Raw genomic sequence first — 27589 nt, 5'->3', positions numbered from 1 at the left:
TGGAAATAAATGGCTTGTTTTTAGCTGCCATTCGGTCACCTAGAAAGGGCTCATTGTCTAGACGAGGTGGTCAGTGGAGTCAGCCACTACCAGGGAAGACTGCACCTACTTTCACATGCCAACACTATGAGTAGCAACACTCCTTTCAAATTTTATAATCAGGAAGAAATGATAAGCCCACTATGCAAGATTTTCCCACCACCATCCATCTAAAAATAAGCACTCTTTTATACCAATCTTTATGTATTTATTCACACGTATGATAAAAATATCAGTAAGGAGTGAAATCATTATGATGACATAAGTAACTATACAGACCGACTCCAAATGCAGCCAAATTCCCCCAAATCAGAACATGAGCAACACAGATCTCCTTAATACCTGCACACTCATGCACACTCTTGCCCACAGCCACCCACGCCCTGACAATCACAGGCACTAAGTGCAGACATAACCCAGGGTCACTTTCCTAGCTTATCGGGTTCTAGGGACGAGAACAGAGAACTGATCATAGAAAGAAGCTAGGGAGCCTGGCTTATGTGGCTCAGTTGTCTGGAGAGTCATCTCATAACCTAAAGAAAGGTTACAGGTTCAATCCCTAGTCCAGGTACGCATGACCCCCAGTCCAGGTGCGTATGGGAGGCAACCAATTGATGTTTCTCTCCCTCTAAAAGCAATGAAAAAATGTCCTCAAGTGAGGATTAAAAAAAGTAGGGGGAGCTGAGGCTGCTCGCTGCATCTCTACTCTGCCAATGACTTACAGGAGGCAAGACAGGAAACACCAGGTAGTTATTTCCTTGGCACAAATCTTCACAGGCAACAAAAAGGTCGAGGGACTTAAGTTAGTTTCAGGTTTAGATCCAAGTAGGGAAAAAAAGGGGGAAATCTCATCATTTAAATTCTAAAAAAAAGGGGGACAGAGGATTTAAAACTTGATCCCTATTCTCCCATCAGATGGCAGCATGACTGTCAGCAGAATCAGCAAGGCCAGATTGGTACCCTTTGACTGTGACTTCATCCAAAGAGCATAGTTTGCCTCTATTTTATCTCTGAAGGAGCAAAAAATTTCAGAGGAACGAAAGGGTCATATAAACCCATTATATTAGTGTTTGGGGCAAAATTTCACCCCCTGGGTCACAGAGCTTGTTTACAGCTCTGAGAGCTCTGGGGAGTGGCCTGGCCTCACTCCTTTGCTTAGCCTTTGGACATGGACAAGTTCTCAGCATACAGTCAAATGTGAAGCATGAAAAATAATGCCTGAATCACAATGGTGTTTTCTGAACAGTGGGACTAGAGAAATTCTATACAATTCTCCAATTCCTACTTTTTGACACAAAGATTAAAAAATATTAATGTGTGATGTTTTGAACATTTCCACTTATTCTATCAAAACAATAATACAGAAAGCTACAGTCTGAAGGAATCTTTTCCCAGTGTTCTCAGTAAATGAGCCAAGGAATGAGGTGCCAAGCCAAATTAACACAGTGCATGAATATAGAAGAGCTGGCCAATCCAAAGGAAATGGCTTTGGGTAGGCAGTGGGTGGTATTTGGGAGGCAAAGAAAGAAATTTCCTGGTACAAACTTTATGTCCCTGAAGATAGCAAGGCGAGGACAAGGCACTTACACTGCCAAGCAATAGTGCACATCCATTCACACTATGACCCCTCATTGAACCAAGTGAACCGTCAACCAGCCAACTTCACTTTCCACTTTCCAGTTGGACCTTTAGAATAAAGGAAGTCCAAATGCAGAACTGATGGTGGAAACTGGAATGCTGGCAGAGGAAACTACCCAGAGGGGGCAGAAACAAGCCATCCCCTTCTGGCCTGAGGTGTGTTCCAGATTAGCTCACCAAAATACTGAATTGCAACATGCTTGGCCTGAGAATATGACAATGCCCCCATGGATGCCTCCTTCTTCTGTTGTCATAAAGAGCAAAGAGGGCTCTGAATGAAATTAGAACACCAGTTACTGAGTTATCTTGCACTGACGGTTACTGCAGACACCTTTTAGTACACCTCCCGCTTCTGCAGCACAGTGACAGGGACTGAGACAGGGCTAGAAGCAGCCTGTCCCTTCTTATCCCAAAGCCCTGTTCAAGCGTACTCGATCCGGGCAGGGCCACAACTACCCTCGTTCTTCCGTTCAGAAGACGGGGTGGTGGCCTTGGCTTCACTACCCAGTTCCACAGGCTTAGATGAGATATAGTCCTTTACTTTGATCTCCATGTTCTTGGCTTTCAGAGTGGCCATGTGCAGCTTCTCCAGGAAATCCGGCATACCTGTTGGAAGGAGGGAAAGTTGAGTAGGCTGACAGACTAACTAGCTGTGGGCTCAAAATTCAAACGCCCTATTTCTTTGTAATGGAGCCCATCCCTCCTTATAGAAATCAGAGCCTGATTGACGACCTGTGAGTGACACTTGCCTCTCAAAATGCATAAGGCATGAAAACAACTCATGACCTCTGAAATACTTTGAAAAGGGGTGCTGAAAGCCACTTACATGCCAAGTGGCTCTCTTTCAGGTGATGAAAACATCACTTGTCAGTAGCACAGCCTGTATCTCTACCAATTTTATTTCAATAAATGCCTCACAGAAATACCTAGTCTCCTCGTCATTCTCCCGAGGTACAAGAAGCTATCAGAAGAAAAAAAACCACTTCAGGGTGCTTTTTAAGGCAAGACATTGAAAGGGAGAGGTGTAGGCACAGCCGCCACATGTAACCTTTGTTAGGACCCAGGTGACTGTCCTACAACGTTTTCTCTGCCAGATTTTATGGCCCAACACTAAGAGGAAATATTTGAAGTGCATGATTGTCCACAGCTCATATTTAAGGCATTAAGCAAATGTTCTTCTTAAAACTGCCCTCTGGGCACAGTTCTTTTCTGGGATGTCACACTTCTCATTCCTCCAAACCCTGGTGGAGGCTTCTACAGCTCCAGGGTATCAAGCACAGCTCGAAGGGACATTTGATCTCCCCAACATGGCTCCGGTGACACAAGTATAATCTTCTTGCTGCCAATAAGAAACTAGAGAAAAACAAAACGTTCCACCCAGGTAGGTAGGTACCAGGCCATGCACACAAGTGCCCACTCACCACTGGAAACCATCCAGCTAACACAGTAGCGAGGAAACACAGTCTGGGGATTGTCACTGTATGTCAACAAGTAGTCAAAGCCATTCTGGAAAAGAAAACAACAAAGAAGAAGGTACCTGAATTACCCACCACAGGTCACGTTATCTGGGCCCATAGGATAACCACGACTTGAGTTTGGAGAAGAGTGACATTTGTTTTACCCTAAGCAGAAGAATTAACACTGAAGAGGCTGGGCCTGCTTGCAAGGCTAGCCCTCGGCTGGAGTCTGGGAACTCGGCTCCAGGAGTGTCCCCAGTCAACAGCTAACTGCTAAGGGTGGCTCCTCGTGCCTTGTCTATTAGTGCCAAACATACAATTTAGCTTCGGCACTTGCTTTCCTCCCAGGTCGCTGCAATTTTGGTATGTAGTGAGCAGAGGGTGCCTATGTGACTGCCCTCAATAAAATCTCAGGTGCCAAGTCTCTAATGGGTTTCCCTGGGCGGGAATATCATACCATGTTGCTGCATTCTTGTTGCTGGGAGAATGGACTCTCTGTGACCCTCATGACATGAAGAGGGTGGATCCCCCCCGACTCGGCCTCTCCCCTTACGATCCAGCTGTGCATCCTTGTATATCACTGTAATGAGTCTTAGCCATGAGGACAACTATATGTTGAGTCTTGTGAGTCTTTCTAGTGAAACTTCTGATTGTAGGGGTGGTCTTGAAGACCCCCAAAACATAACCCCAATGTTAAAGACCTTAATCTTTACCAAAATGGTATCTATTGCTACTAACAGCCAGCATTTACATGGCACTTAACTATGTGCCAGGAACTGCTTCAACTCTTCACAACACTTCTACAATGTGGGAGCTGTTATCTTTTACAGATGAGGAAACTCAGCGCAGAAAGGGTAAGTGACTTTGCTCAAGGTCTCCCCCTGTATACTCAATGAGAGTCAACACGAACTCTCGTGTACCCACACTTTCTGAGTCAGCCCTCTCATGGCCTGACAGAATGAAGGGTGAGGATCGAGGATATAGGTGTCCTGATCCTAGCAGAGGTCTGAACCAATTACGTTGCACCCAAAGGGGTACGAAAGAACCACTTGTGTAGGTACTTTGTAAGGCTGATGGCCACAACTCCAGGTGGCAGACTTAGACTTTAAACTCTTGTGCTTTTATACCAAAGTCAGTATCCTTTTTTCTTGAGTGAATTGTTTAATCTTTAACTCACTGTACTCAGCATTATCTGATTATCTGCTATGTGTCTGACAATGGCTAGGTGCTACAGAGAAAAGAAAAATGTGCTAGTCCTTGCCTTTGGGGACTTTCAAAGAGTAGGTTAATGGGGTGCCTAAATGGGTGCCACACCAGAGCTACAGATGGGCCTACTATGGAAATAAGAGGAAGGAGAGGCAGGCCCGGACAACAGAAGTGGGAACAGTACCCACCACAAAGGCCAGTTATAAGACTTGGGAAATACACATTTTCTCGTCATAACATTTTTGATCTTGTTGATATTACTATTCTGATAGTGGTGTGTGTGTGTGTATGTGTGTGTGTTTCAGGTTAAAGTAAATGAGTATTACATAGGGGTGGTGAGGTGAGAATTGAGTCTGTCAGCCCAGGGAAAAAGGGTAGATTTAAGATGCAAATAAAAATTACATAGTCTTGAGTTTGAATTAGTAAATCCTAAGTATTAGTATGCACTTAGGACTTATCTTTAAAATAAACAAGCAAAACTTATTACTTAGTTCTATGCTGTGAAACCCGAGAACAGAAAGCAGACCACTACTATGTGTACTCCTAGGAGACAAATTGTGGTACTTGAGTGACATTTTCTAAAGAGGAACCAGGGCTCCCTGAAGATATATGAATGTCCAGGTTTAGAGCTAAAACTACACAAAATGAGGCTGGGACATCTCATAACACCAGAAAACAGAGAGCTCCGAAGGTCAAGTCAAAGGACACAAGCCAGTAAGATGAGGCTCCTAATGGCTAAACACAGGGCAATAAGAATAACTATAATGGACTGAAGTTAACCAAATATATACATTCTCTGAATTTCTAATGGTATTCCCCCTGCCAAAGATATTATTTATTTATTTTTAGAGAGAGGAGAAGGGAGGGAAAAGAGAGGGCAACATCACTGGGAACCTGGCCAGCAACCCAGGCATGTGCCCTGACTGGGAACTGAACCAGCAACCAAACCAATGAGCCACACCAGCCAGGGCTAATGGTATATTTTTTAAAGTTACCTTTGGAGGATCCCTAATTGAAAAAAATTAATTCATTATTCTTAGAACTAGTAAGTAAAGGAAACAAATCAAGCATTTCTCTTAACTCCCTTTCCTATGTAAACTACAGGAAACCAGATGGCTGATGAGAAAAATTTTCAGTAAGTATTTCAATTAACAAATGGAAATAAATGAACAAATAAGGAATTACAAAATCAGCATTTTGTAACTCCTAATAAAATGGATCTGAAAAATAATCATTAAGCACTTCTAAATTCACAAAGAGGCAATTAGACATTTGCCTTCTAATAAAATGGTCTTGACCCAAACAAACAAAACAACCTAAATCTATTCAAACCTCTAGATATAAAGACCAATATGCAGGAAATAAAAGGGACCGAGAAGCATGTCAAATAACACTATGGACACTACGGGGATACAAGTGGCAAGACAAAAGGCTGCTCTTCAAAAAATACAACTGCAAGGCCCTGGCAGGGAAGTTCAGTTGGTTGGAGTATCCCCTCAATACACCAAGGCTGCAAGTTTAACCTCTGGTTGGGGCACATACATCCAAGAAGCAACCAACGAGTGCATGGACGGTGGAACAACAAATTTGTGCTCCTCTCTCTCTCTCTCAAAATCAGTAAGTACACAAATGTTTAAATTCTTTGAAAAAATGTAACTGCAAGAGATAAAAAGAACTTAATGATTTCAAGAGACAGCAGACACTGTATGGAGGATTTTGGAAGGTGGCAGAGTAGATGGAAGCTGCAACCACCTCCTTTCATGATTAAATCAAAATTACAATCGAACTGTAGATCAACCTGGATAACCATCTAAAGTCTAGCTGAACAGAAGTGCTCTAACTAAGAATATACAGAAGTCACTACATCCAGACCGATAGGAGGAGCAGAGATACCAGGTGGGCTGGCCCTACAACCATGCACGGCAGTTGAGGATCTAGACTAGAGGTCCCCCTGAGGATCAAAGGATCTAAACCCCATGGGGGGCTCCTTGGCCCAGAGCAGCAGTGCTAACTAAGAAGAGCCCACATAATATCTGGCCGGGAAACCAGCGGGAATTCCGTCCTCCTGAGTGCAGTAGCTAAAGGCTGCTGGAAACCCAGTCATTTTCTTAAAATCTTACTCACAGGCACTCATCCTGGGCTCCAGAGGGGCAGCAGCTCAGAGGGTGCTGGTATCACACAGGGACGGACTGGGTTGCGTGGCTTTGGGGATAGGGGTAGAAGGACAGCCATTAATGTCCCTGTTGAGTCCCTCTCCCCAACCACCCATGAATGCCTTCTTTCCTGGGTCAAGTACTCTCATCACATAGCATTAGCCTGGGGAGCTATACTAGCTCTATCCCAACAACTCCCAAGGCCTGGCTGTACCCAACTCCCACAGGGCTGTAAGCTCTGCCAGCTGCAACCAGCATGGGTTCACATTATGGTCTTTTTACACCCCAAGGCCCTGCCCAAGGCAACCACCCTTAATGGAAAAATCCTCAAGGAATTCTGAACAGGCTCTGGGTGGGGTGGGTACCACATACACACACACACACACACACACACACACACGCACACACACACGCGGCGCGCAGAGACTGAGTGGTGTGACTTTAGGGTAAGGGCTGTCTTCCTGCGTGCCTGACAGGCGCCACCCTTCCTATACTAAGCCCTTCCTTCCTTCGAATGGCCAAATCTTAATCTGCTTTAGCCTAATGAACTCTGCTGGCAGGCTTCAGACCAAAAGAGAGCACAACCTGATAAGCTACCCAGGCAACGCACTCAAAGGGAGGTCTGGCAGGCGCTAGCGCCTGCTGCACAAATTCCACCTCCTGGGGTCAGCCCCTGCACAGCAGCTCACACACTGTGGTGGGGTCAGCCTGAGGCCCTACCCACTGATGTGCCAACAGTAATCAAGACTCAACTACAAAAGAAGGACTCACATAACCAACACAAGGGACGACGCTCCTGAAGCACCTAGCTCAGGTGACCACAGACTGCACCACTAAGCCCCACAGGACACCACTACATAAGGTCGCCTACCTTACCAAGAGCAGGAGACATAGCAGATCCCCCTAAAACAGAAACAAACATAAAGAAGTGGCTAAAATGGGGAGACCAAGAAACATGCACTAAATAAAAGAACAGGAGATATCTCCAGAAAAAGAACCAAATAAAATGGAGGCAAGTAATCTATTGGAGGGGGGGAGATATTAAAACACTGGTTATAAGGATGCTCAAGGAACTTAGGGGAAGAATAGATGAACTCAGTGAAAACTTCAACAAAGAGAAATCAAGTATAAAAAAAGGACAAAGAAACCATAAAAAGAACCAGTCAAAGATGAATAATACAATAACTGAAATGAAGAGTAAACTAGAAGGAAATCAACAACAGATTAAATGAAGCAGAGGACTGAACTGGCAATATGGAAGACACGTAACAGATAACATAGAATCAGAGCAACAAAAAAAGAATTTTAAAAAATGAGGATCGATTAAGGGAGAGCTGGGACAACATCAAGTGTAACAATATCTACATCGTAGGGATACTGAGAGGAAAAAAAAAGAGCAAAGGACTGAAAACCTATTTGAAGAAATAATGACTGAAAACGTAACTGACCTGGCAAAGGAAACAGACATAAAAGGCCAGGAAGTGCAGAGTACCAAACAAGACGAACCCAAAGAAGCCCATGCCAACATACATAATTAAAACGGAAAAGGTTAAAGACAGAGAATCTTAAAAACAGTAAGAGAAAGACAGCTTTCTCCTCAGAAACTTTTCAGACCAGAGGAAATTGGTGTAAAATATTCGAAGTGTTGAAAAGCAAAGACCTAGAACCAAGACTACTCTAAGCTGCAAGGCTCTCATTACTTAAAATCGAAGGAGAAATAAAGTGCTTCCCAGGAAGAAAAAGCTAGACTTCATCTCCACCAGAGCAGTATTATAAGAAATGTTAAAGGAACCTCTTAAGAAACAGGAAAAAAAGAGGAACATAAAATGAATACTAAAATGGCAATAACTACATACCTATCAATAATCGATTTAAGTGAAAAAAAAATGGACTAAATGCTCCAATCAAGAGACATAGAGTAGCTGAATGGATAAACAAACCAAAACACATGCTGCCTACAAGAGACTCATTTCAGACCAAAAGACACATGTAGACTAAGAGTAAACAGATGAAAAAAGATATTTCATGAAAATGGAAATTTAAAAAAAAACACCTGTATCAGACAAAATAAGACTTTAAAACAAAGGCTATAATGAGACAAAGGACATTACATAAAGATAATGGGATCAATCCAACAAAGATATAACCCATATAAACATTTATGCTCCCATCATAGGAGCACCTAAATATATAAAGCAAATATTGATAAACATAAGAGAAAGATTGACAGTAATACAATCATAGTAGGGGACATTAACACCCATGGACATCAATGGATACGTTTTCCAGACAGAAAATCAACAAAGAAATGGCAGTCTTAGGTATCAAACCAGATATATTTAATTGATATTTTCAGAGCATTTCACCTCAAAGCAGAACATACAGTCTTTTTAAGAGTACATGGAACATTTTGCAGGTCACATACCACATGATAGGTCACAAAAATAGTCTCAAAAATGTAAGACTGAAATCATATTAAGTGTCTTCTTCTACCACAATGATATGAAAACTGGAAATAAATTACAAGAAAAAAACTAAAAACACACAAAAATATGGAGGCTAAATAACATGTCACTTAACAATGAATGGGTTAGCCCTGGCTGGTGTGGCTTGGTGGACTGACGGACTGGTGGCCTGAGAACCCAAAAGGTCACGGGTTCGTTTCCCAGTCAGGGCAGCTCATGCCTGAGTTGTATACCAGGCCCCCTAATTGGGAGCTTGCAAGAGGCAACTGATGAATATACCTCTGGCACACTGATGTTTCTCTCCTTCTCCCTCCCTTCCCCTCTCTCTAAAAATAAATACATAAAATAAATGGATAAGCCTTTTACCAGACTCATCAAGAAAAAGAGGACATGCCCTAGCTGGTTGGACTCAGTTGGCTGGAAGAGTTGTGTCACAGACCAGAGGCGTGGAGTTGGTTCCTAGTCGGGGTATGTACAAGAAGGCACCCGATTGGTGCCTCTCTGACATCGATGTTTTTCTCACCACTCGTTCTAAAGCAATGAAAATATGTCCTTAGGTAAGAATTTTAAAAAAGAGAGAGATAACCAAAATAAATAAAATTAGAAATGAAAAAGGAAAAGTGACAAGTGACACTACAGAAATACAAAGGATTATAAGAAACTACTACAAGTTATAAGTCAAAAAATTAGACAATCTGGAGGAAATAAATTTCTAGAAACATACAATCTTCAAAACTGAATCAAGAAGAAACAGAAAATTTCAACTGATTACAACCAACAAAATAAAAAATAATAAAAAAAACTTCCAACAAACAAAAGTCCTGTCCTGGACCAGGTAAGATTCACAGGTGAATTTTACCAAGCTTTAAAAAATTAACACTTATCTTTTTCAAACTATTCCAAAGACTTCAGAAGGAAGGGTCACAAAGCTCATTTCATGAGGTCAATGTTATCTTGATTCCAAAAACACATAAACACATAACAAAGAAATTTATAAACCAATGTTCCTAATGAACATAGATGCAAAAATCCTTAATGAAATATTAGCAAACCAAATTCAGCAACACATTAAAAAGATCATACACTGCAGTCAAGTGATTCATTCCAAAGATGTAAGGCTGGTTTGAAACTGATTTGTGGAAATCAATTAACATAAACAAAGTGAAAGGTAAAAAAAACCATATGACTGTATATCAACAGATGTAGAAGAATTTATCAAAATCCAGCACACATTTATGATAAAAACTCTCAGCAAAGTGGGAACAGAGGGAACGCACTTCAACATAATAAAGGCCATATATTACAAACCCACTGCTAACATCATACTCAACAGGGAAAAAGTAAGAGTTTCCTTAAGATCAGGAACAAGTGATATCCACTTCCATCACTCTTTTTCAATATAGAATTGTGAGTCCTAGCCTCAGCAATCAGACAAGAAGAAAGAAAAGGCATTAAAATTGGAAAGGAACAAGTAAAACTTGTTACTGTCATTACCTGCAGATGAAATGATTATATATATATAACCCTAAGGATTCCATTGAACTACTAGAACTGAAAAATGAATTCAGCAAAGTAACAGGATACAAAATATTCCAGAAATCAGTTGCATTTTTAAACAGCAATAACGAACTATCAAAGTAACTAAGAAAATAATGCCATTTACAACTACATCAAAAAACCCCACAAAATGCTCCCCCCCCCAAAAATCTAGGAATAAATTTAACCAAGGATGTAAAAGAACTGTACTCAGAAAATTGTAAGACAATGAAGAAATTGAAGATACAAATAAACAGAAGCATATACTATATTCTTGGTTAGAAAAATTTCATTAAAATGTGCATCCTATACAAAACAATCTATAGATTCAATACAATCCCTATCAAAATACCAATGGTGTTTTTCCATGGAAGTGTAACAAAAATTTGTATAGAACACCAAAAGACCCTGAATAGTCATTACAATCTTAAGAAGACAAAGTTGGAGGTATTATAGTATCTGATATCAAACTACAAGACCATAGTAATCAAAACAGCATGGTACTGGCATAAAAAAACAGACACACAGATCAATGAAACAGTACAGAGAGCCCAGAAATAAACCTATGCCTATATGATCAATTAATGTATGATAAGGGTAAGAGCATACAATAGGGTAAGGGCAGTTTCTTCAATACATGTTGTTAGGAAAATTAGATACATACAAAAAATAAAGTGCAATCAGATCACCTTTTTACACCATATATAAGAATAAACTCAGAACAGATTAAAGACTTTGTAAGACTTGAAACCATAAAACTCCAAGAAGAAGACACAGGTAATACACTCTGACATTTCTCTTAGCAATATTTTTTTCAGATATATCTCTTTAGGCAACAGAAACAAAAGACAACTGTAAACAAATGAAACTACATCAAACTAAAAATTTTTTGCACAGCTGAGAAAATCATCAACAAAATGAAAACACAATCCATTGAATGGGGGAAGATACTCACCAATGATACATCTGATAAGGGGTTAATACCTAAACTTTATAAAGAACTCATACAATTCAACACCCAAAAAACAATCCAATTAAAAAATGGGCAGAGGATTGGAATAGACCCTTCTCCACTCAGAGGACATACAGATAGCCGACATATGAAAAGATGCTCAACCTCACTGTCACTAATCACCATAGAAGTGCAAATTAAAATCACAATGAGATATCACCTCACTTGTCAGAATGGCTATCATTAATAAATCAACAAACAAGTGTTGGTGAGTATGTGGAGAAAAGAAACCATTGTGCACTGTTGGTGAGAACGCAAACTGGTTCAGTCACTGTGAGAAACAATATGAAGATTCTGCAAAATATTAAGAATGGAACTGCCTTATGACCCAGCAAGGGAATTGCTGGGTATATAGCCAAAGAAACCCAAAAACACTAATTTAAGGGGGAAAAATATAAGCAAACCTATGTTCATTGCAGTGTTATTTATAATAACCAAGATATGAAAGCAACCCAAGTGACCATCAACAAATGACTGGATAAGAACATTGCGGTACATGTATCAATGTATTAGTTGGCCATAAAAAATTAAATCTTACCATCTGCGGCAGCACAGATGGACCTAGAAGGTATTATCCTAAGTGAAGTAAGTCAGAGAAAAAGAAATATACCATATGGTTTCACTTATATGAGGAATCTAAAGAGCAAAATAAATGAACAAAACAGGAACTAACTCATAGATACAGAGAACAAACTGATGGTTGTCAGAGGGAGGAAGTTTGGGGGGTTGAACGAAAAAGGTGAAGAGGTGGTGCAGTCACTGTGGAAAACAGTATGGAATTTTCTCAGAAAACTAAAAATGGAACTGCCTTTTCATCCAGCAATTTCACTGCTGGGATTATATCCTAAGAACACTGAAACACCAATTCAAAAGAATCTATGCACCCAATATTCATAGGAGCACAATTCACAATAGCCAAGAGCTGGAAGCAACCTAAGTGCCCATTAGTAGTAAATGTGTGGATCAAAAAACTGTGCTACATTTACCCAATGGAATACTGCGCAGAAGAAAGAAAGAACTTCTACCCTTTGTGACAGCATGGATGGAACTGGAGAGCATTCTGCTAAGTGAAATAAGCCAGGTGGTGAAAGACAAATACCATATGATCTCACCTTTAAGTGAAATCTAATTAACAAAACAAACAAGCACACAAAATATAACCAGAGACATTGAAATAACAAACAAACTGACAGTGACCAGAAGGGAGGTAGGAGGGGATAATGGGGGAAAAAGGGAGAAGGGTTTTCAGGAAAAACTATAAAGGACACATGGACAAGACCGAGGGCAGGTGGGATCAGGGAAGGGAGGTGGGGATGGCTGGGATGCGGGGGAGTGGTGGTGGGGGGGGGGAAATACAGACAACTACACTTAAACAATTTAAAAAAAAGGAAAAAAAGGTGAAGAGAGTGAAAGTACAAATAGTTACTGAATAGTCACAGGGATGTGAAGTACAGCACAGAGAATACAGTCAATGATACTATAACTACGTATGTGCCAGGTAAGTACCTGAAATAGTGGAGGGTCACTTTATAAATTATATGATTAACCACTGTGTACACCCACAACTAATATTAAATAATACTGTCAAAAATATTAAAAGTAAATTTTCCTTTAAAATTAGACATATTCTCTTCTAGATACCTGAGGATTTATACTCTTATGAGCACAACTTTATATTCAGTGTACAATCAGTTATTCTGAGGCTGATGATTTAGCTCAAGAATGACATAAACCTTCATTTTTCTCTCTTTTTTTCCTCAGCCTAGTCATTAGTCATTTCACTGATCATTCAATCATGTGCCAGATGGGAAACTAAAACACGCTGACAGCTGTCGGTGAGGGTAGAGGTGTCTTAGCAAAATGGACAAAGTGAGCACCAGTTCTGGATTCTGAGGATGTGGGTTCAATCTGTGACTGTACCACTTACCAGAATAGACAATAAATACCAGCTGGTATTTGGGCTTAGAGGTCAGTTTTACCCTTGACTGAAAACTAAGCTCCTACCACTTACTGTCTATGTGACTGTGAGCAGGTGAAATAACTTTAATGAATGTCAGTTCATTGGTCTATTCATTGGGAATGACATTAATACCTATCTTATAGCACTGTAACGAAACAAATCACACATAAAGCACTAGGGGCTCTCGTTACATAGAATGGTGACCATTATTACCACAATTGTATAAAATCAAACATATCCTTTAAGTTTCTATCTTCAGTGCCCTAACCTGTAAAATAATGTCTGCCTCACAGAGTTGTTGTAAGAATTACCGTATTTGATAATATGAAGTTATCATCCACATAACGGGCAATAAAATATTAGTCATAGCAAATTCTGTAAAAAATGACATACTATGAACAAGGTTCAATGTTTGAATATTTGGACCCTGATTCTAATAAACCAACAACAATAACAAAAACCCCATGGATAACCAGGAAAATTCAAACTCTGACTGGACACTTGGTATTAGGGATTATTTATTGTTTTCAAAAATCTTTTTTGAGATAAATACTGAAAAACCTATAGAAAGGCTCTTTTATGGGTTCTTCCATACCAAACTAGACTTTGCCTCAAAATAATCAGGGGAGTAGGAAAGGGCACAGAGCAAACAAGTCTGGCTGTGAGCTGCTGTCTTTTGAAGCTGGGATGGATACATCAGGTTGTCACTAATTCTTTATCTTTCATATACATTTTAAATCATCCACAGTAAAAAGTAAAATGAAACACCGTTTCTTAGCTCAAGAATGTATTTTCCATTCTGGGGTGGAATTTATTCTATTTATTTATTTCATTTTATAATGGCACTTTTTTTCTCCCCATCACTTGTTTTAGGGCTGTATGAACTTTGTTCTTTAGTATTTGGTTTTGTTGTTTTCATCAGGTTATTGTATTTATACCCCCTGGACTGGGACTTTTAAATATGACAGAAATTGTGGTTTACCTCAGGCAGTGTGGTGTTTGCTTCTCCTTTTATTGGGAGATCCCTGTGTTTACCTCTATATATGCTCAACAAAGACTTGGCTAAACAACAACAAAACACCCCACTGAGGGAGAAAACATTCTCAAAGAAGTCATAAAATTTTAAAGAAGGCAGACAGCATTAGTCTAAACCCAGCGATTTTCAACTGGCGGTCTGCAAGAATTTTTAAAGCATGTAATACTTGACTACTTAGTCAGGGCACTGATCTCTGAAGAGTGTCAAATAAAAAACGACAACAGCCGTGGCTGGTGTGGCTCAGTGGACTGAGTGCTGGACTGTAAATTAAAGGGCCACTGGTTTGATTCCTAGTCAGGGAACATGCCTGAGTTTCGGGCCAGGTTCCCAGGATGGGGTGCGTGAGGGGCAAACCACACCCTGATGTTTCTCTCCCTCTCTTTCTCTCCCTTGCCCCCCTCTCAAAATAAAATCTTTTAAAAAATGACAACAGCCAACACAAAAACAGCCACCTGGTATGAATGAATCAAAGTTATACCTATTTTCTTCCTCAGATTGGCAAAAAACATATTTTTTGGTGGGCCACAGAATTTTAGTGATTAGTTTAGGTGTGCCATGAGATGAAAAAGGTTAGAAAATCGCTGGTCCAATCCTCTCATTTACAAGGAGACAGAAGTCTAGAAAGGTTATATACATGAATGCTCTTCCTCCTGTGGTGAAATCTGATGGAATAGCACTCACTCTAGTTCCTAAAGAAGGCTGCTAACCACAGCCTAATGAATCAGAGTCTATCATCTTCTCATCTCAGGTAAATGGGACATTGTCAAGGGGGGATGCCCCAGGCCCATCAGCCTATGACAGGGGTTCCCAAAATGCAGTCCCCAGACCAGCAGCACCATGAGCCTCACCCAGGAACTTTTTACAAACACAAATTTTCAGGCCACAGCCCAGCACTGGAGTGTTACTTGTACTGTAAGAAGCTCCAGTGGGTTCTGAGAACCACTACCCTACAGCAACCCATGCCCTCCCCATTTCAGATGAAGGCATTCCTTGAGAAAATTCCAAAACCACTACACACCACCTCTTAAAGGATATAAAACTCACCTCATCAAATGACTTGTGAGGACGGATAACCATTTGGGATTCATATGATCTGACCCTTACAAATTCTGGGGACTCCGGCACACTAGGGTGCTCCACAGCACTAGCAAAGAGAAAAGTTAAGGTAACTGATCAATGTCTACTTGAAATAGCAGAAATAGCATAGGAGCTAAAGTTAAGAGGAAAATCTAAAAACCTGGCACTTATAAAATACAACAGAGGAGTCACTAAGACAAGTGAATACAAAGTTAACTTCTGAAAGTGAGTTCCTTTGGTAACTCCCAGCTCACTAAGTTTTGTGTTGAAGACAGCACTTCTTTTTAAAATTATCAATATTAAGAAACTGAAGAACTTATTTAATGAAAAGCTTATATCCCTTCAATCTCATATTCTAGTTGGGATAGATGGGGCCTGGGCTTCCCTTATAAGGGCAGGGAGAAAATTCGAACCCACCACAGACACATACAAATGAAGGACACAGAGAACAGAGCTCAGCAGGAGCCCCAGGTAACCGTACATACCGTGACACCAACACCATCACATTGTTTTCCTGATCCACACTGTACCGCCGAACATAAACATAATCCCGTGAGTACATTGGATACTTAAAAAAAAAAAAAAAGGAGCAAGATTATTATTGTGCCTCACATGGAGGTGATAAAAATAAAACCAGAAGTAAAAATACTCACAGGAAAATGTGTTACCCAGTGAAGAACCTCAGAACCACTAACCACGTCTCTCTCAATCACTTCCAGCTTGATTACCAGGGCATCCCACTTTTTTCTATACTCTGTATCCAGCTATGGAAAGAGAAAACATCCAAGGGATTTAAAACAAAGCTGCAGACGCCTTCTCCAGAGGCTTGGCCTCTGACCCAAGGACTTTTCTGGAACCAGTGATCCAATCTAAAAGTGCTGCAGTGTGAAAGACACGGCTGTGTTCACAACTACAGATGAGCCTTTTAAAACCTCTTTTTGTAGGCCAATACCATTACCTTGAGAGTGAATCATTAACAAAAAAAAAGAAAACCCAAAAACAACAGGGTAAGAAAAACACAACTATATAACAGATATGCTTGGGGAATATACAATAGACAGTGATGTAAATGTGTAAGGATAAAACAATTTTAAGAAGTTTTAAACAGATAAAAAGTCCAAAAGAATGAGCAGATACCTCACAGAAAGAAACGCAAGTAGCTTACTTACAAATTTTTCTAACATCACTAGTAACTAAGGAGTTTCAAAATAGGACACGATCAGACATATCCAAACCAACAAAAATTCAATATAAGTTGACAAAATTCAGCGTGTAGGGGAAAGTGTGCACTTGCATATTACAGTGTGTGTTACAATCATCAACTAGTTACTGAAGGCCCAGCAAAACAAATAAACAATTCAGGAGGGAAACTTTACTGCAAAACTCTGGATGGTCATGCTTCCACTTTGCATGTCCCCACAAGGACAAAAGCAGTCTTTGAACAGACACTTCATTCTCCTCAAAAAAATACCTTCACTGTGGAAATGTTTCAATTTACTAACTCCTGACTGAACCAATACTAACAAAGAAAATGCTACAAAGGACATTATGTCTAGTTTTAGTATATACATACCTAAGGATTCTAAAATAAAGGGTCAAGTATATAAGTTAACCTCAAATTGTTTAGGAAAAAAACGATTACTTGTAAAAAAAAATCCTTGTAAAACATACTGAAATATTCAAATACAATCCTCTGCCTGCTCTTTCCAACAGCCCTGTGAGGGAAGTGTGCACATGCACATTACAGTGGGTGTTATAATCATCAACTAGTTATTAAAGGGGTAAAACTGCTCCCATCCCCAGTAGACAAAGATATAAGTCAAATGTTTACCCAGATGAGATTTAATGTGAGATGAGGGGGAACAGAGATAGATGGATGTTCTGAGTCAGAGAAATTATTCATGTGGATGGTAGTTAAGTGAATTTCCAGGCTTAGAGGCTCCAAGTGTGGGAAGAAAAATGTACTCACCTGAACATTGAAGAACTGCCGGGGTGTCACATCTGTGTAGGTTCCAAAAACTAGAATGACAAGTAAAAATCATGGATGTCTGCCATACTCTCACCACTCACCTATTCCTATCATTTAACTATATTTCAGTTATAGTTCTAACAGATCTTAAAGGCAGATTCAGAAATTAGAAGTCTTACTGGGGCAGCAAAGACACCCTACAGCAAAGTATAGCAAAGAAGACACTGAGACACTTGTCATCTAGAAGAGGAAAAACAACAAACGGTAAAACATGGCAAATTTCCTGAGAAACAGCCAGAACAGAACAGTTTATAGAGAATATGAGGAATGCAAGGCCTGCACACGTGGGCAACCATGGAACACACTTACAAAGCAGCCAAGCTGGGTTTACCTCTGTACTGGTAAAGATGGGTGCCTATAATAGGGCGCCGCCACAGCTTAAAGTGTTTCTTATCCATCACCATTTCCCATGGTTGCTCTTTGACCCCTGAATCTCCACTCCCTTCTGTTTGGGATTTTGGTTCTGGCGGGTTGCGCTCAACCCCAGAACTCTGAAACACAGCTGACATTTCCTCCATCCGTTTCATTTCATCAATGGATCTGAAAAGGAGAGAAACAACAGGCATGGTGCAGGTGGCTGGTATCAGCCTTGGGAAATGACATGTCCACACAAAGATCTGCATAAGAATAACATAGGTTCAAAAGGGCACAAAGTGAATAAAAATATGAGGTCCACGATCTGATTCCTACTCCAAAAGTCATTAATATATTTAATTACTTAACCAGTACCCATTTCTTAATTTGTAAAATGGAAATAGTGCCTACCTCAAAGGTTGGTTGTAAAAATTAAATACATTTATATGTAAATTGGCCCTCAAATGTTAACTATTAAGGTTTATGAATTAGCCCTGGCTGGTGTGACTCGGTGGATTGAGTGCTGGCCTTCGAACCAAAGAATCACCAGGTCAATTCCCAGTCAGGGTACATGCCTGGGTTATGGGCTAGGTACCCAGTTTAGGGTGAGCGAGAGGCAACCACACATTGATGTTTCTCTCCTCTCTCTAAAAACAAACAAACAAACAAATAAATGAAATCTTTTAAAAATTGTTTTAAAAAAGTTTATGAATATGAACAGTCATTTAATACCTTTTGCCTACTTTTAATTGGGTTGTTTGTCTTCCTAGTACATTATAAGAGTATTTACATATTTTTCTGCCTCTTTTAAAAAGATGTAATTCATCTACCATAAGAATCATCCTTTTACTGTACGCAATTCAGTGCTTTCCAGCATAGTCACCAGGTTGTAAAACCATCACTACTAATTCCAGAACATTTTCATCATCCTCAAAAGAAACCTATGCTTACTGACAGTTACTCCTCATTCCTACCCTGCCACAGACCTGGGTAACACTCATCTGCTATCTCTACGGATTTACCTATTCTGGACATTTCATATAAATGGAATCATGTATTATGATCTCTTGTGTCTGGCTATTTTCATTTAATGTATTTCCAAGACTTACTCACATTGCTTTTATTCCTTTTAATGGCTAAATATTATTCCATTGTGTGGACACACATTTTTTGTATCCATTCATTAGATGATGGACAGTTAGGTTTTCACTTTTTGTCTATTATAATATGGCTTTGTAATTTACAAAAAAATTAAAAAGTTATAAATGTGTACATGTTTTTTGTATGGATGTAGGTTTTTACTTCTCTAGTGTAGATGCTAAGAAATGGATTTGCTGGGTCATGTTTAACTTTTGGAGGAACTGCCAAATTATTTTTCAAAGCAGCTGCACCATTTTACACTCACAGCAGCAATGTATGAGGGTTCAAACTGCTTCACACCCTTGCCAACACCTGTCATTGTCCATCTTTTTGATTCTAGTAACCCTAGTGCATATGAAGTAGTAACTCACATGGCCTTCAGTTTGCATTTCTCTAATAACTAACAATGTTGAGCACATTTTCAAGTGCTTATTGGCCATTTGTGTCTCTTTGGCGAAATATCCATTGAAATATTTGACTATTTTTAAACTGAGTTGACTTTTATTGTTGAATTGTAAAGAGTTCTTATATATTCTGGATACGAATCTCTTACCAGATACACAATTTATAAATATTTTCTTGAATTCTGTGGGTTGCCTTTTCACTTTCTTGCTAGTGATCTTTGATGAGCAAAAATTTAATTTTGATGAAGTCCATTTAATCTATTTTTTCTCTGATTGCTCTGATTGTTTTTGGTTTTATATCAGACCTTTGCCCAATCAAGGTCTTAAGGACTGACATCGATATTTTCTTCTAAGAGTTTTAGTTTAGGTCTTTTATCCGTTTTGGGGCATGATGTAAAGCAGGGGGTCTAAATTCATTATTTTGCATGTGTATCTCCAGCTGTCCCAGTACCATCTGTTGAAGACTATTCTCTCCCCCACTGAACTGTCTTGGCACCTTTGCTAAAAATTAATCACCATAAATGTAAGTGTTTACTTTAAATTTTCTACTTTATTTCAACAATTTATACATCTGTATGCCAGTACCATATCATATTAATTATTGTGATTTTTGAAATTGGGAAGGGTGAGTCCTCCAAATCTGTCTCCACCCCCCCCCCCATCCCCCTAGAACTGTTTTGACTATTCTGGCTTTCTTTCATTTCCATGTAAGTACTGGCTTACTTACATGGAAATTTCCACTCAAAGAGCCTATGATTATAATAGGAATTATGTTGAATTTACATATTGTTGCAGCTTGTATTGTCATCTTAATAATATTAAGTGTGCTAACCCATGAATACTGTATATCTTCCCATTCATGTGTTTAAAAATTTCTTTCAATGACCTTTTGCAGTTTACCATGTCATTCACTTTTGTTAAATTTATCCCTTAATATTTTATTCTTTTTGATGCTACTATAAATGGAACTGTTTTAATTTTATTCTTAGATTATTCATTGCTAGTGCATGGAAATATGATTTTAAAATATTGATCATGTATCTCACAGCCTTGGTGAACTCATTTCTTAACTCTAATAGGTTCCTGTGGGTTCCTTATGATTTTCTATATATAAGGTCAGGTCAACTTCAAATGGAGATAGTGTTACTTCTTCTTCAATCTGGATGCCTTTTATTTCCTTGTCTTGCTTGATTTCCCTGGCAAGTACCTACATTACAATGTTAAACAGGAGTGCCTGAGAACACATCTTTGTCTTGTTCCCGATCTTAGGGAGAAAGCTTTCAGCCTTTCACTATTAACTATGCTGTCAGCAGTGTTTTTAATTGTGCCCTTTGTAAGGTTGAGGAAGTTTCCTTCTATTCTTTGTCTGTTAAATATTTTCTTTTTTAAACACAAAAGAAGGTTGGATTTTATCAAATGCTTTTTCTACATTTATTGAGATAATCATGTGGTTTTCATCCTTTATTCTATTAATATGGTATATTAAATTGATTTTTATATGATGAACTAATCTTGCTTTTCTGAGTTAAAGCCCACTTGTTCATATTGTATAATCCTTTTTACATGCTGCCAGATTCAGTGTGTTAGTGTTTTGTACAGGACTTCATAGAGCTTTAAAACATTCAAAACAAAACACACATCATACTATGTGTCATTATATATCATTTAGGGATGTGTGTGTATGAATAAAAGAGAGTGGGAATAAAATACAATGAATTGGGCTAATCTGGGGGAAAGAGGATATTTCAACTGGAAAAGGGTACAATAGAGGTTTTAACTTATTTGTAATATTTTACTACAAATAAGTTAAAATATACAAATATTTTATTTCTTAAAAATGACTGTATTTGTAACATTTGTGTTATTCTTTAAGCCTTTTATATATCTGAAACATTTTATAATAAGTTTCTAAAACATGGCTTGTACTTTCCCCTTAACTTTTAAACAGCAAACAGGAAAGAAAGACTGTTGGCTATCGCTGTCATATAGAACTCTTCTATGATTCAAGACAAAGAAAACACCGACTACTGACACATTCTGTCTAAAGTGCCCTTTTACTCCTTTTTGACCTTTAAAAAAATCCTCAAGGCTAACTATACATTCAGCCATATACAATTACTACAATTAACCATATACATTTACTACATTTACTTTCCACATAAACATCATACTTAACTGCCTCCCTTATTAAACTATAAATTCCTCAATGGCCCCAAATCTGTTACTGAATATTTGTATTCCAAGCTCCTACCAAGTGATGGTAAACATTAGATGCTTAACACTTTATTTACTGTATAAGTTGAGCAAATAAGTGAATATGAAAGTAGGCCTCAATAACCCAAATTTTTGTTAAAAGATTACATTAATACAGTGCTTTAGAAGTCAAAATTCAAAGTAATACTGGTAACCCAAGATTAAAAGTTTAGAGAAATACAAAATATGATGTTGAGTGTAGAGATCTGTGCTACCTTATGCAAGTCATTTTACCGATAAAGTGAGGACACTTTCTTGAAGGTTTAGATTAGCACTAAAATCCCAATTCTCTGAATTTTAAAACTTTGGAGTTAGATGAAAATATTTACATAGGGGGAAATTTGTTGTTCTGACTGCCTGAAAACTTTTACAATTGGGGAGACTCCCAGAATAGGTCGGATGTGGCCCCCTTCTCTGGTAGAGACTTGAATTCTGAGGAAATAAGGCACAGGATCTTTTGAAGATTATGCTCAGTGATCCTGAGGGAGTCGAGGTGCAGCAGTGCAACTGATGTAGGGGAAACAAAAACACCAACGGTCTCCTGAGGATATCACTCCTATAGCTGCTCTTGGCCGTTTTGTTGGCCAACCTGTCCTTTGGCCTTATCAATGCTCTGAGTGACCTAACACCTTTCTGATTAATTCCTTTTCGTCTTAAATTAACCAATATCAGGGTTTTTTTATACTGCTGTCCTGATGAAAAGGCTTAACCAATTTAGAAAAGTTTTAATTTGAATTAAAAGTTGCAAAATAGGATTCACTGCCACCACTGCAAACACTTACAGAAATAGGGAAGGAACTTTAGAGTAGGCAGTAAGATCCTGCAGAGGAGAAAGCAAAAGCAAAACCATAGCTAGATTTGCTCAAAGAACAAGTCAGGCATCACATGGCACCAATCACAGCACTTTTTAGGACTAGTTAAGTATCCTTTAATTAAAAATAAGCACCACTCTCAAATACCCTTATCACATAATGAAGGGGGCAGGAATATTTTATTAAAAATATATCAGAGGCTCACTAAATTATAGAGTAATAAGGTTTTAAGGAAATTAAACTATATGACTATAAGCAATATTTTTAATGGCTTCCAAGGGCTCAAAGTGGTACAGAGCTTCTGACTCACATAATTAAGAGCAATAAGCAGCCTTTATTAAAATTATGAGGCTAAGTTCCTAAAGGGGACAAGAAATATCTTGTAAAGAATATTCATTTTTTGAATAGCACAATATGAATCCTGGAGCAAGACTACATCATGACAATGTAAATGATCATCTTCCCAGGTTCACATCTCTGAAAGGTCTCAATTGCTAAATGCTGACAGGACAGACCCGGTGCACAAAGTCACTCACTACCCTATATGTGAAGGAAGGAAAAATCTCTGACCACATATCTCTGTAGCCTACTGTGCCAAATCTTGTTTGGGCAGAGTGGTCTAAACCTTATTGTCTAACAGACATAAACAAGTAATAAGAAGGAAAGAAGGACAAAAGAGATTACTCCCAAAATAGTAACACAACCAGATTAGTAAGAGGATCAAGACAGTCAATGCTTCCCTTTCTCCAAAACTAAAGTCAGTTCAGTATTTGAGAAAGGCTGGATGGAGAGCTAGTGAAATTGAAGGCATAAACCAAGAAAACAGAATAATCAGTAAAACCACGTGTGGTTCACCCAGGGGGTCCTGCTCTCTGTAGAGCTTGACATAGTTTTGAAAATGATTCAAATAAAGCCATCCCTGTAATCAGCAATTTTAGAAAGACAATTGACTCACTACACATACTCTCCTCCTTAAATTCCAAATCAGAGACTTTTAAGTACAGCTGTTATGGGACACACTTAGAAATAGGACATCAGTTAGCTAACTACAATTCTGAGCCAACTGGTTAATGGTGAAATTGTGAAGACAAACTCAAAAAATTCAAGTCAGCTTTTATGTAGTTCTGATGACAGAGGAGCGTAACAATAAAATACACTCAAGTGACAATGGTTTTTTAAAGACTCCTTTAAGTCAAAAGGATTTTCATTGATTATATACCTAGTTAATAGCATACTGAAGTTGAAAGCATTCAGAATGCCCTAAAAGGCAGAAATGAGAAAACAGCCAATTTTCTGTATGAAATTTTACTGCCACTCATTTACTAAAATTTCTAGAGCAATGAAGTGTAACTTTTTAAGAAAAGAGGGGAGGTTAATAGAACATTTCCCTCAGCCTTTCATACTTATCTTGCTTCCTCTTTTTATTCCTGTAATTTTTTCTTAGTGTTCCAAAGCAATAAATTACTATTGTATTTTTCCTAAGATTTGCCTTGAGCTTACAGAATGCCAGGTAGCACCAAAAATAGTGATTGAAGTGACTTTGTTTAATTGAAGCCAACTGAAAAAGAATACTAGACTAAGCATTAGACTTGATTTCTACCCCTGGCACCCTTCTTTTCTCAAATATTCTTCCTGTTGCTAGATTAGTACGATCCTATTTGTTAAGATGTCATTAAACAGATGATAATATAAAGCAAGGTTACTCTTTTTTATTCTGAATAGGAACTCAAATAACATTAGAAAAAACATGCTTACTGTAAAGCACACATTCAAAGAGCAATCTTGTTTATAAGGACAGCAATCGTAGAATTAGTTTGTGCTAGTACAAGTTGGTATAGAAACAGCACATAAGAACCAAAGGCTGTGATTTAAGGGTCACAAGATAATTATTCTCTTCTTCCTTTAACAATGAAATACACTTGTCGTGAGGAAATTTAACTGTGTTCCATCATGGAAGCTACCCCAAATCATCTCACTAGAACAAAAAAGATCAGAGGTGTTCTAAGCTAGCTATGAGGACGTCAGCAGTGCCTCTGTTAAAGCAAACAGAAAAAAACACCAAGCAAAAAAAGTTAACCTGGACCCAGAATACTGTATTGAATAAAATATAAAGAAGACAAGCTATTGAAGACCTATGAAACAAACTACCATACAACCAAGATATAATTGAATAGCATATTATTTGCCTCCCTATCAACACAGACATTAAGCCCTGGCTGGTGCGGCTCAGTGACTGAGCACTAGCCTGAGAATAAAAGGGTCGCTGGTTCAATTCCAATCAGGGCACATGCCTGGATTGCAGGCCCGGTCCCCAGTTGGGGAGCACGCGAAAGGCAACCACACATTGATGTTTCTCTTTCTCTGGTTCTCTCTCCCTTTCCCTCTTTCTAAAAATAAATAAAGTCTTTAAATAAGACATTTAAAAAATCTTCAAAATGGACTTCATCGAATTTTAAGTATATGACTGACTTCAAGCATGAACTGGACAAATGAGGGCCTTCTCTATAACAAGCCTGCAGAAGGCCCAAAAAAGCACAGCAGGTGTTCTGACTGGCCTTCATCTAAGCTTCAGAAATTCCCAAGCGGCTTAACATAGAGCAATACCCGTTTAGGAGCTGAATTAGAACCAAGACTTTCAACTGCCTCCTGGATATCAGAAACAAGCGAAAGAGAGGGAAATGGAATGAATACTGGGCCTGGGCATGACTTGGTCTCATCTTGCTGCCCCAGTGGAGAGTGACTACTAACTCAAATGTTTACCACTTTGATTTCCTAGCTTATTTTGTCCTCTAGCTCCTGCAAATGGGAGCCCTACTAAACAGAGACTCCAGGACATATCTCCGTAAAAAACACGTGAAGTAAACCAAAGAATGTCATCTACTCCCTAGGCTTCAGCACCATTCAGCTTCCAGCCCCCATACATCTTCCCTCTCTTTTGTACCCAAGAGCCCCTTTTCTGGTCTTTCTCCTCTTCTCCAAACAGATCAGAATGGGAATTTCCCCCTCAAACTTCATCAATGTGGAACATGGGTGTTTTATCATCAAAAACACAGAATGAAAATTAAAACAGCTAACTGATACTTTCTCAATTTAAAAGTTTTAATTCCTTACACCTGAAACTATTTCGCCAGAAAAAAATGGACAAGTAACAAAAGAATACCAACAGAAAATACACAAACTACCAATCACGCTTTGATATCTTATTTGTGAGTAAGACTGTTTGCGGTTATGGCTTTAAAGTGCATCTATAAACTAGTCATTCTTCCTGCTACAAAAAGTATTGAGATACTTTTTTGTAGTTTTTTAAAGATACAGTTAAGATAAATTTGCATTTACTTACAACTCACAGTGTTGCGCAAATACGCCTGACATCTGGGTGCTACACCTCCAAACAGGTCACAATGTTAACTTTACTTCAGTATTTCCACTTTTAACCAAACCAAAAATGTGGAATAACAGAATAAATATCTGGAATAAGTAAACTTGTATGGCATTTGGTGGAGGAGGGGGATCATTCTAGGCTCCTGAAATCAGTTTCAGAGTTCAGGGGCACAGTGTACATGGTGTGGAGAGAGAGAACAGTTTAAGAATACGGCATCTGTTACAAAAAAAATTATACAGAGACAATGTAAAGCAAGAGCTGAAGCAAGGTTTCTCTAGGAAACCTCGAAAACTGTAAGAACCACGATTTGGAGTCACAGATGAACAAATTCAATCAATGAGTAATTTCATACTTTCCACACTGAGGTTTTGATGATGACAGCATGGTTTCAGAAACATAAAATAGTACCTTCAAAGTCCTAGTTAGAGTAGCAAAACACCGACAAGTTTTACAGGTTTAAGTGTCATCATTCTGCCATAAGAGTCACAATGACAAAAGCTCTCTTGGCACTTCTGACCAAGTCCTACTCGGGAATGAGGTCACTTTCTAAATTGCCTGTTTATTCCCTTAGGTCAAACTTGCAACTAGTCTTGAATTTGCACCTTTCTGGGTTAAAGAGTATGCGAACAAGAGCAGCAGGTACGTGCCTTCAGCATCTCATTTATTTTTTTTAAATTCTATTTCTTTAGGGTTCCGGTCCCCATTCAAAATCTCCCCCCTACATTAACCTATACATCCTGTCACTTTTAGCCCGACAAATAGAATTAACACAGAGGCAACTAAGAAAAGCGCAGATTGCTAAAACAGGATCCAGCTACACCACCGGGTGCAGACCCCGGTTCAAGGTCCCGCCCTCGCCACCAGAGCCGCGCCACCACCAACGAGTAGCGACCTCGCCGCGGGGCCTACCTCTGCAACTCCTCTTCCTGGATACGCTCCTCGTCCCACACGAAGACGCCAAGCGCTGCCATCACCGCCGAGACATGGCCCGAGCGGCCCCGCAGCCGGCGCCACAAGCGAGCGAGGAGGACCCGGCGCGTGCTGTCCGAGTAGAGGCGGCCGTAGAGCTGCGCGATCTGCTGCGCGCGCCGCACGCGCAGGCCCGTCACGAAGCTACACTGATTGGCTAGCAGGGCGAGCAGGCCCCAACTCCGCGGCACAGCGCGCGCCGCCGCCGCCGCCACCGCGCCCGCCAGCCGGCGCGGGAACATGTCGTCTGCCCCGTCTGCCTCCTGAGATTGAGGAGGAACGAATCCGGAAGGACTTCACGGCCTCCTCCCAGTCTCCTACTTGGCCTGCGCCGAACCCGTCATGTCTCTCTGCAGCAGCCACTGAGAAAGGGTCCCCTAAAAGAGGTGGTCCGTGACCGCTCCAGGAGGCGCTCGTGGGCCGGTGTCGGGAACCGCGCGGTCAGCGCAGGCTCCTCAATATTGTCAGGGGTCGCGGTGCAGACCGTGCGCGATGCAGCGAGGCGGAGAGCTCGATTCCTGGCGCTCGGCGTTCGCTGCACGAGCTACCCACCAGCAACCTACTCGTGTCACCGCCTCCTGGGTGCTGATTGGGCTCCGCTGGAATCCCTCGCTGCTGATTCGTCCCGCCAAGCGCTTGTCACCGTTTCTTCCCGCCCTTCTGCTCT

The 27589-nt window shown here is 39.7% G+C and overlaps 1 protein-coding gene across 1 annotated transcript; it reads right to left on the bottom strand.

The window, feature by feature from the left end:
- Nucleotides 1-223: 223 nt before the first annotated feature.
- On the bottom strand, nt 224-27469 carry STARD7 (StAR related lipid transfer domain containing 7). The gene is made up of 8 exons (XM_037056739.1): nt 26863-27469; nt 17940-18148; nt 17549-17598; nt 16233-16343; nt 16065-16147; nt 15547-15646; nt 3099-3183; nt 224-2283 (listed from the first exon to the last, which is right to left on the bottom strand). Exons 1-8 carry the CDS (start codon nt 27162-27164, stop codon nt 2099-2101), a joined length of 1125 nt encoding a protein of 374 aa, XP_036912634.1. The 5' UTR covers nt 27165-27469; the 3' UTR covers nt 224-2098.
- Between the last annotated feature and the right edge of the window lie 120 nt (nt 27470-27589).

This window comes from Sturnira hondurensis, unplaced genomic scaffold (genome assembly GCF_014824575.4).
Source record: "Sturnira hondurensis isolate 20B ecotype Veracruz unplaced genomic scaffold, ASM1482457v3 Scaffold0009178, whole genome shotgun sequence".
In the NCBI taxonomy this organism is placed as follows: domain Eukaryota; kingdom Metazoa; phylum Chordata; class Mammalia; order Chiroptera; family Phyllostomidae; genus Sturnira; species Sturnira hondurensis.
Note: the sequence above shows the minus strand (reverse complement) of the source record. Positions and strands in the feature narration are given on the sequence as shown.

What these genes read in the sequence shown, in the direction of transcription:
- STARD7 (XM_037056739.1), bottom strand. Translation starts at nt 27,164, where the DNA reads ATGTTCCCGCGCCGGCTGGCGGGCGCGGTGGCGGCGGCGGCGGCGCGC. An exon ending in CAGGAAGAGGAGTTGCAGAG is followed by an intron (nt 18,149 to 26,862) that starts GTAGGCCCCGCG and finishes TCTCCTTTTCAG; the next exon opens with ATCCATTGATGAAATGAAAC. An exon ending in CTCACAAGTCATTTGATGAG is followed by an intron (nt 3,184 to 15,546) that starts GTGAGTTTTATA and finishes TTTCTTTTCCAG; the next exon opens with AATGGCTTTGACTACTTGTT.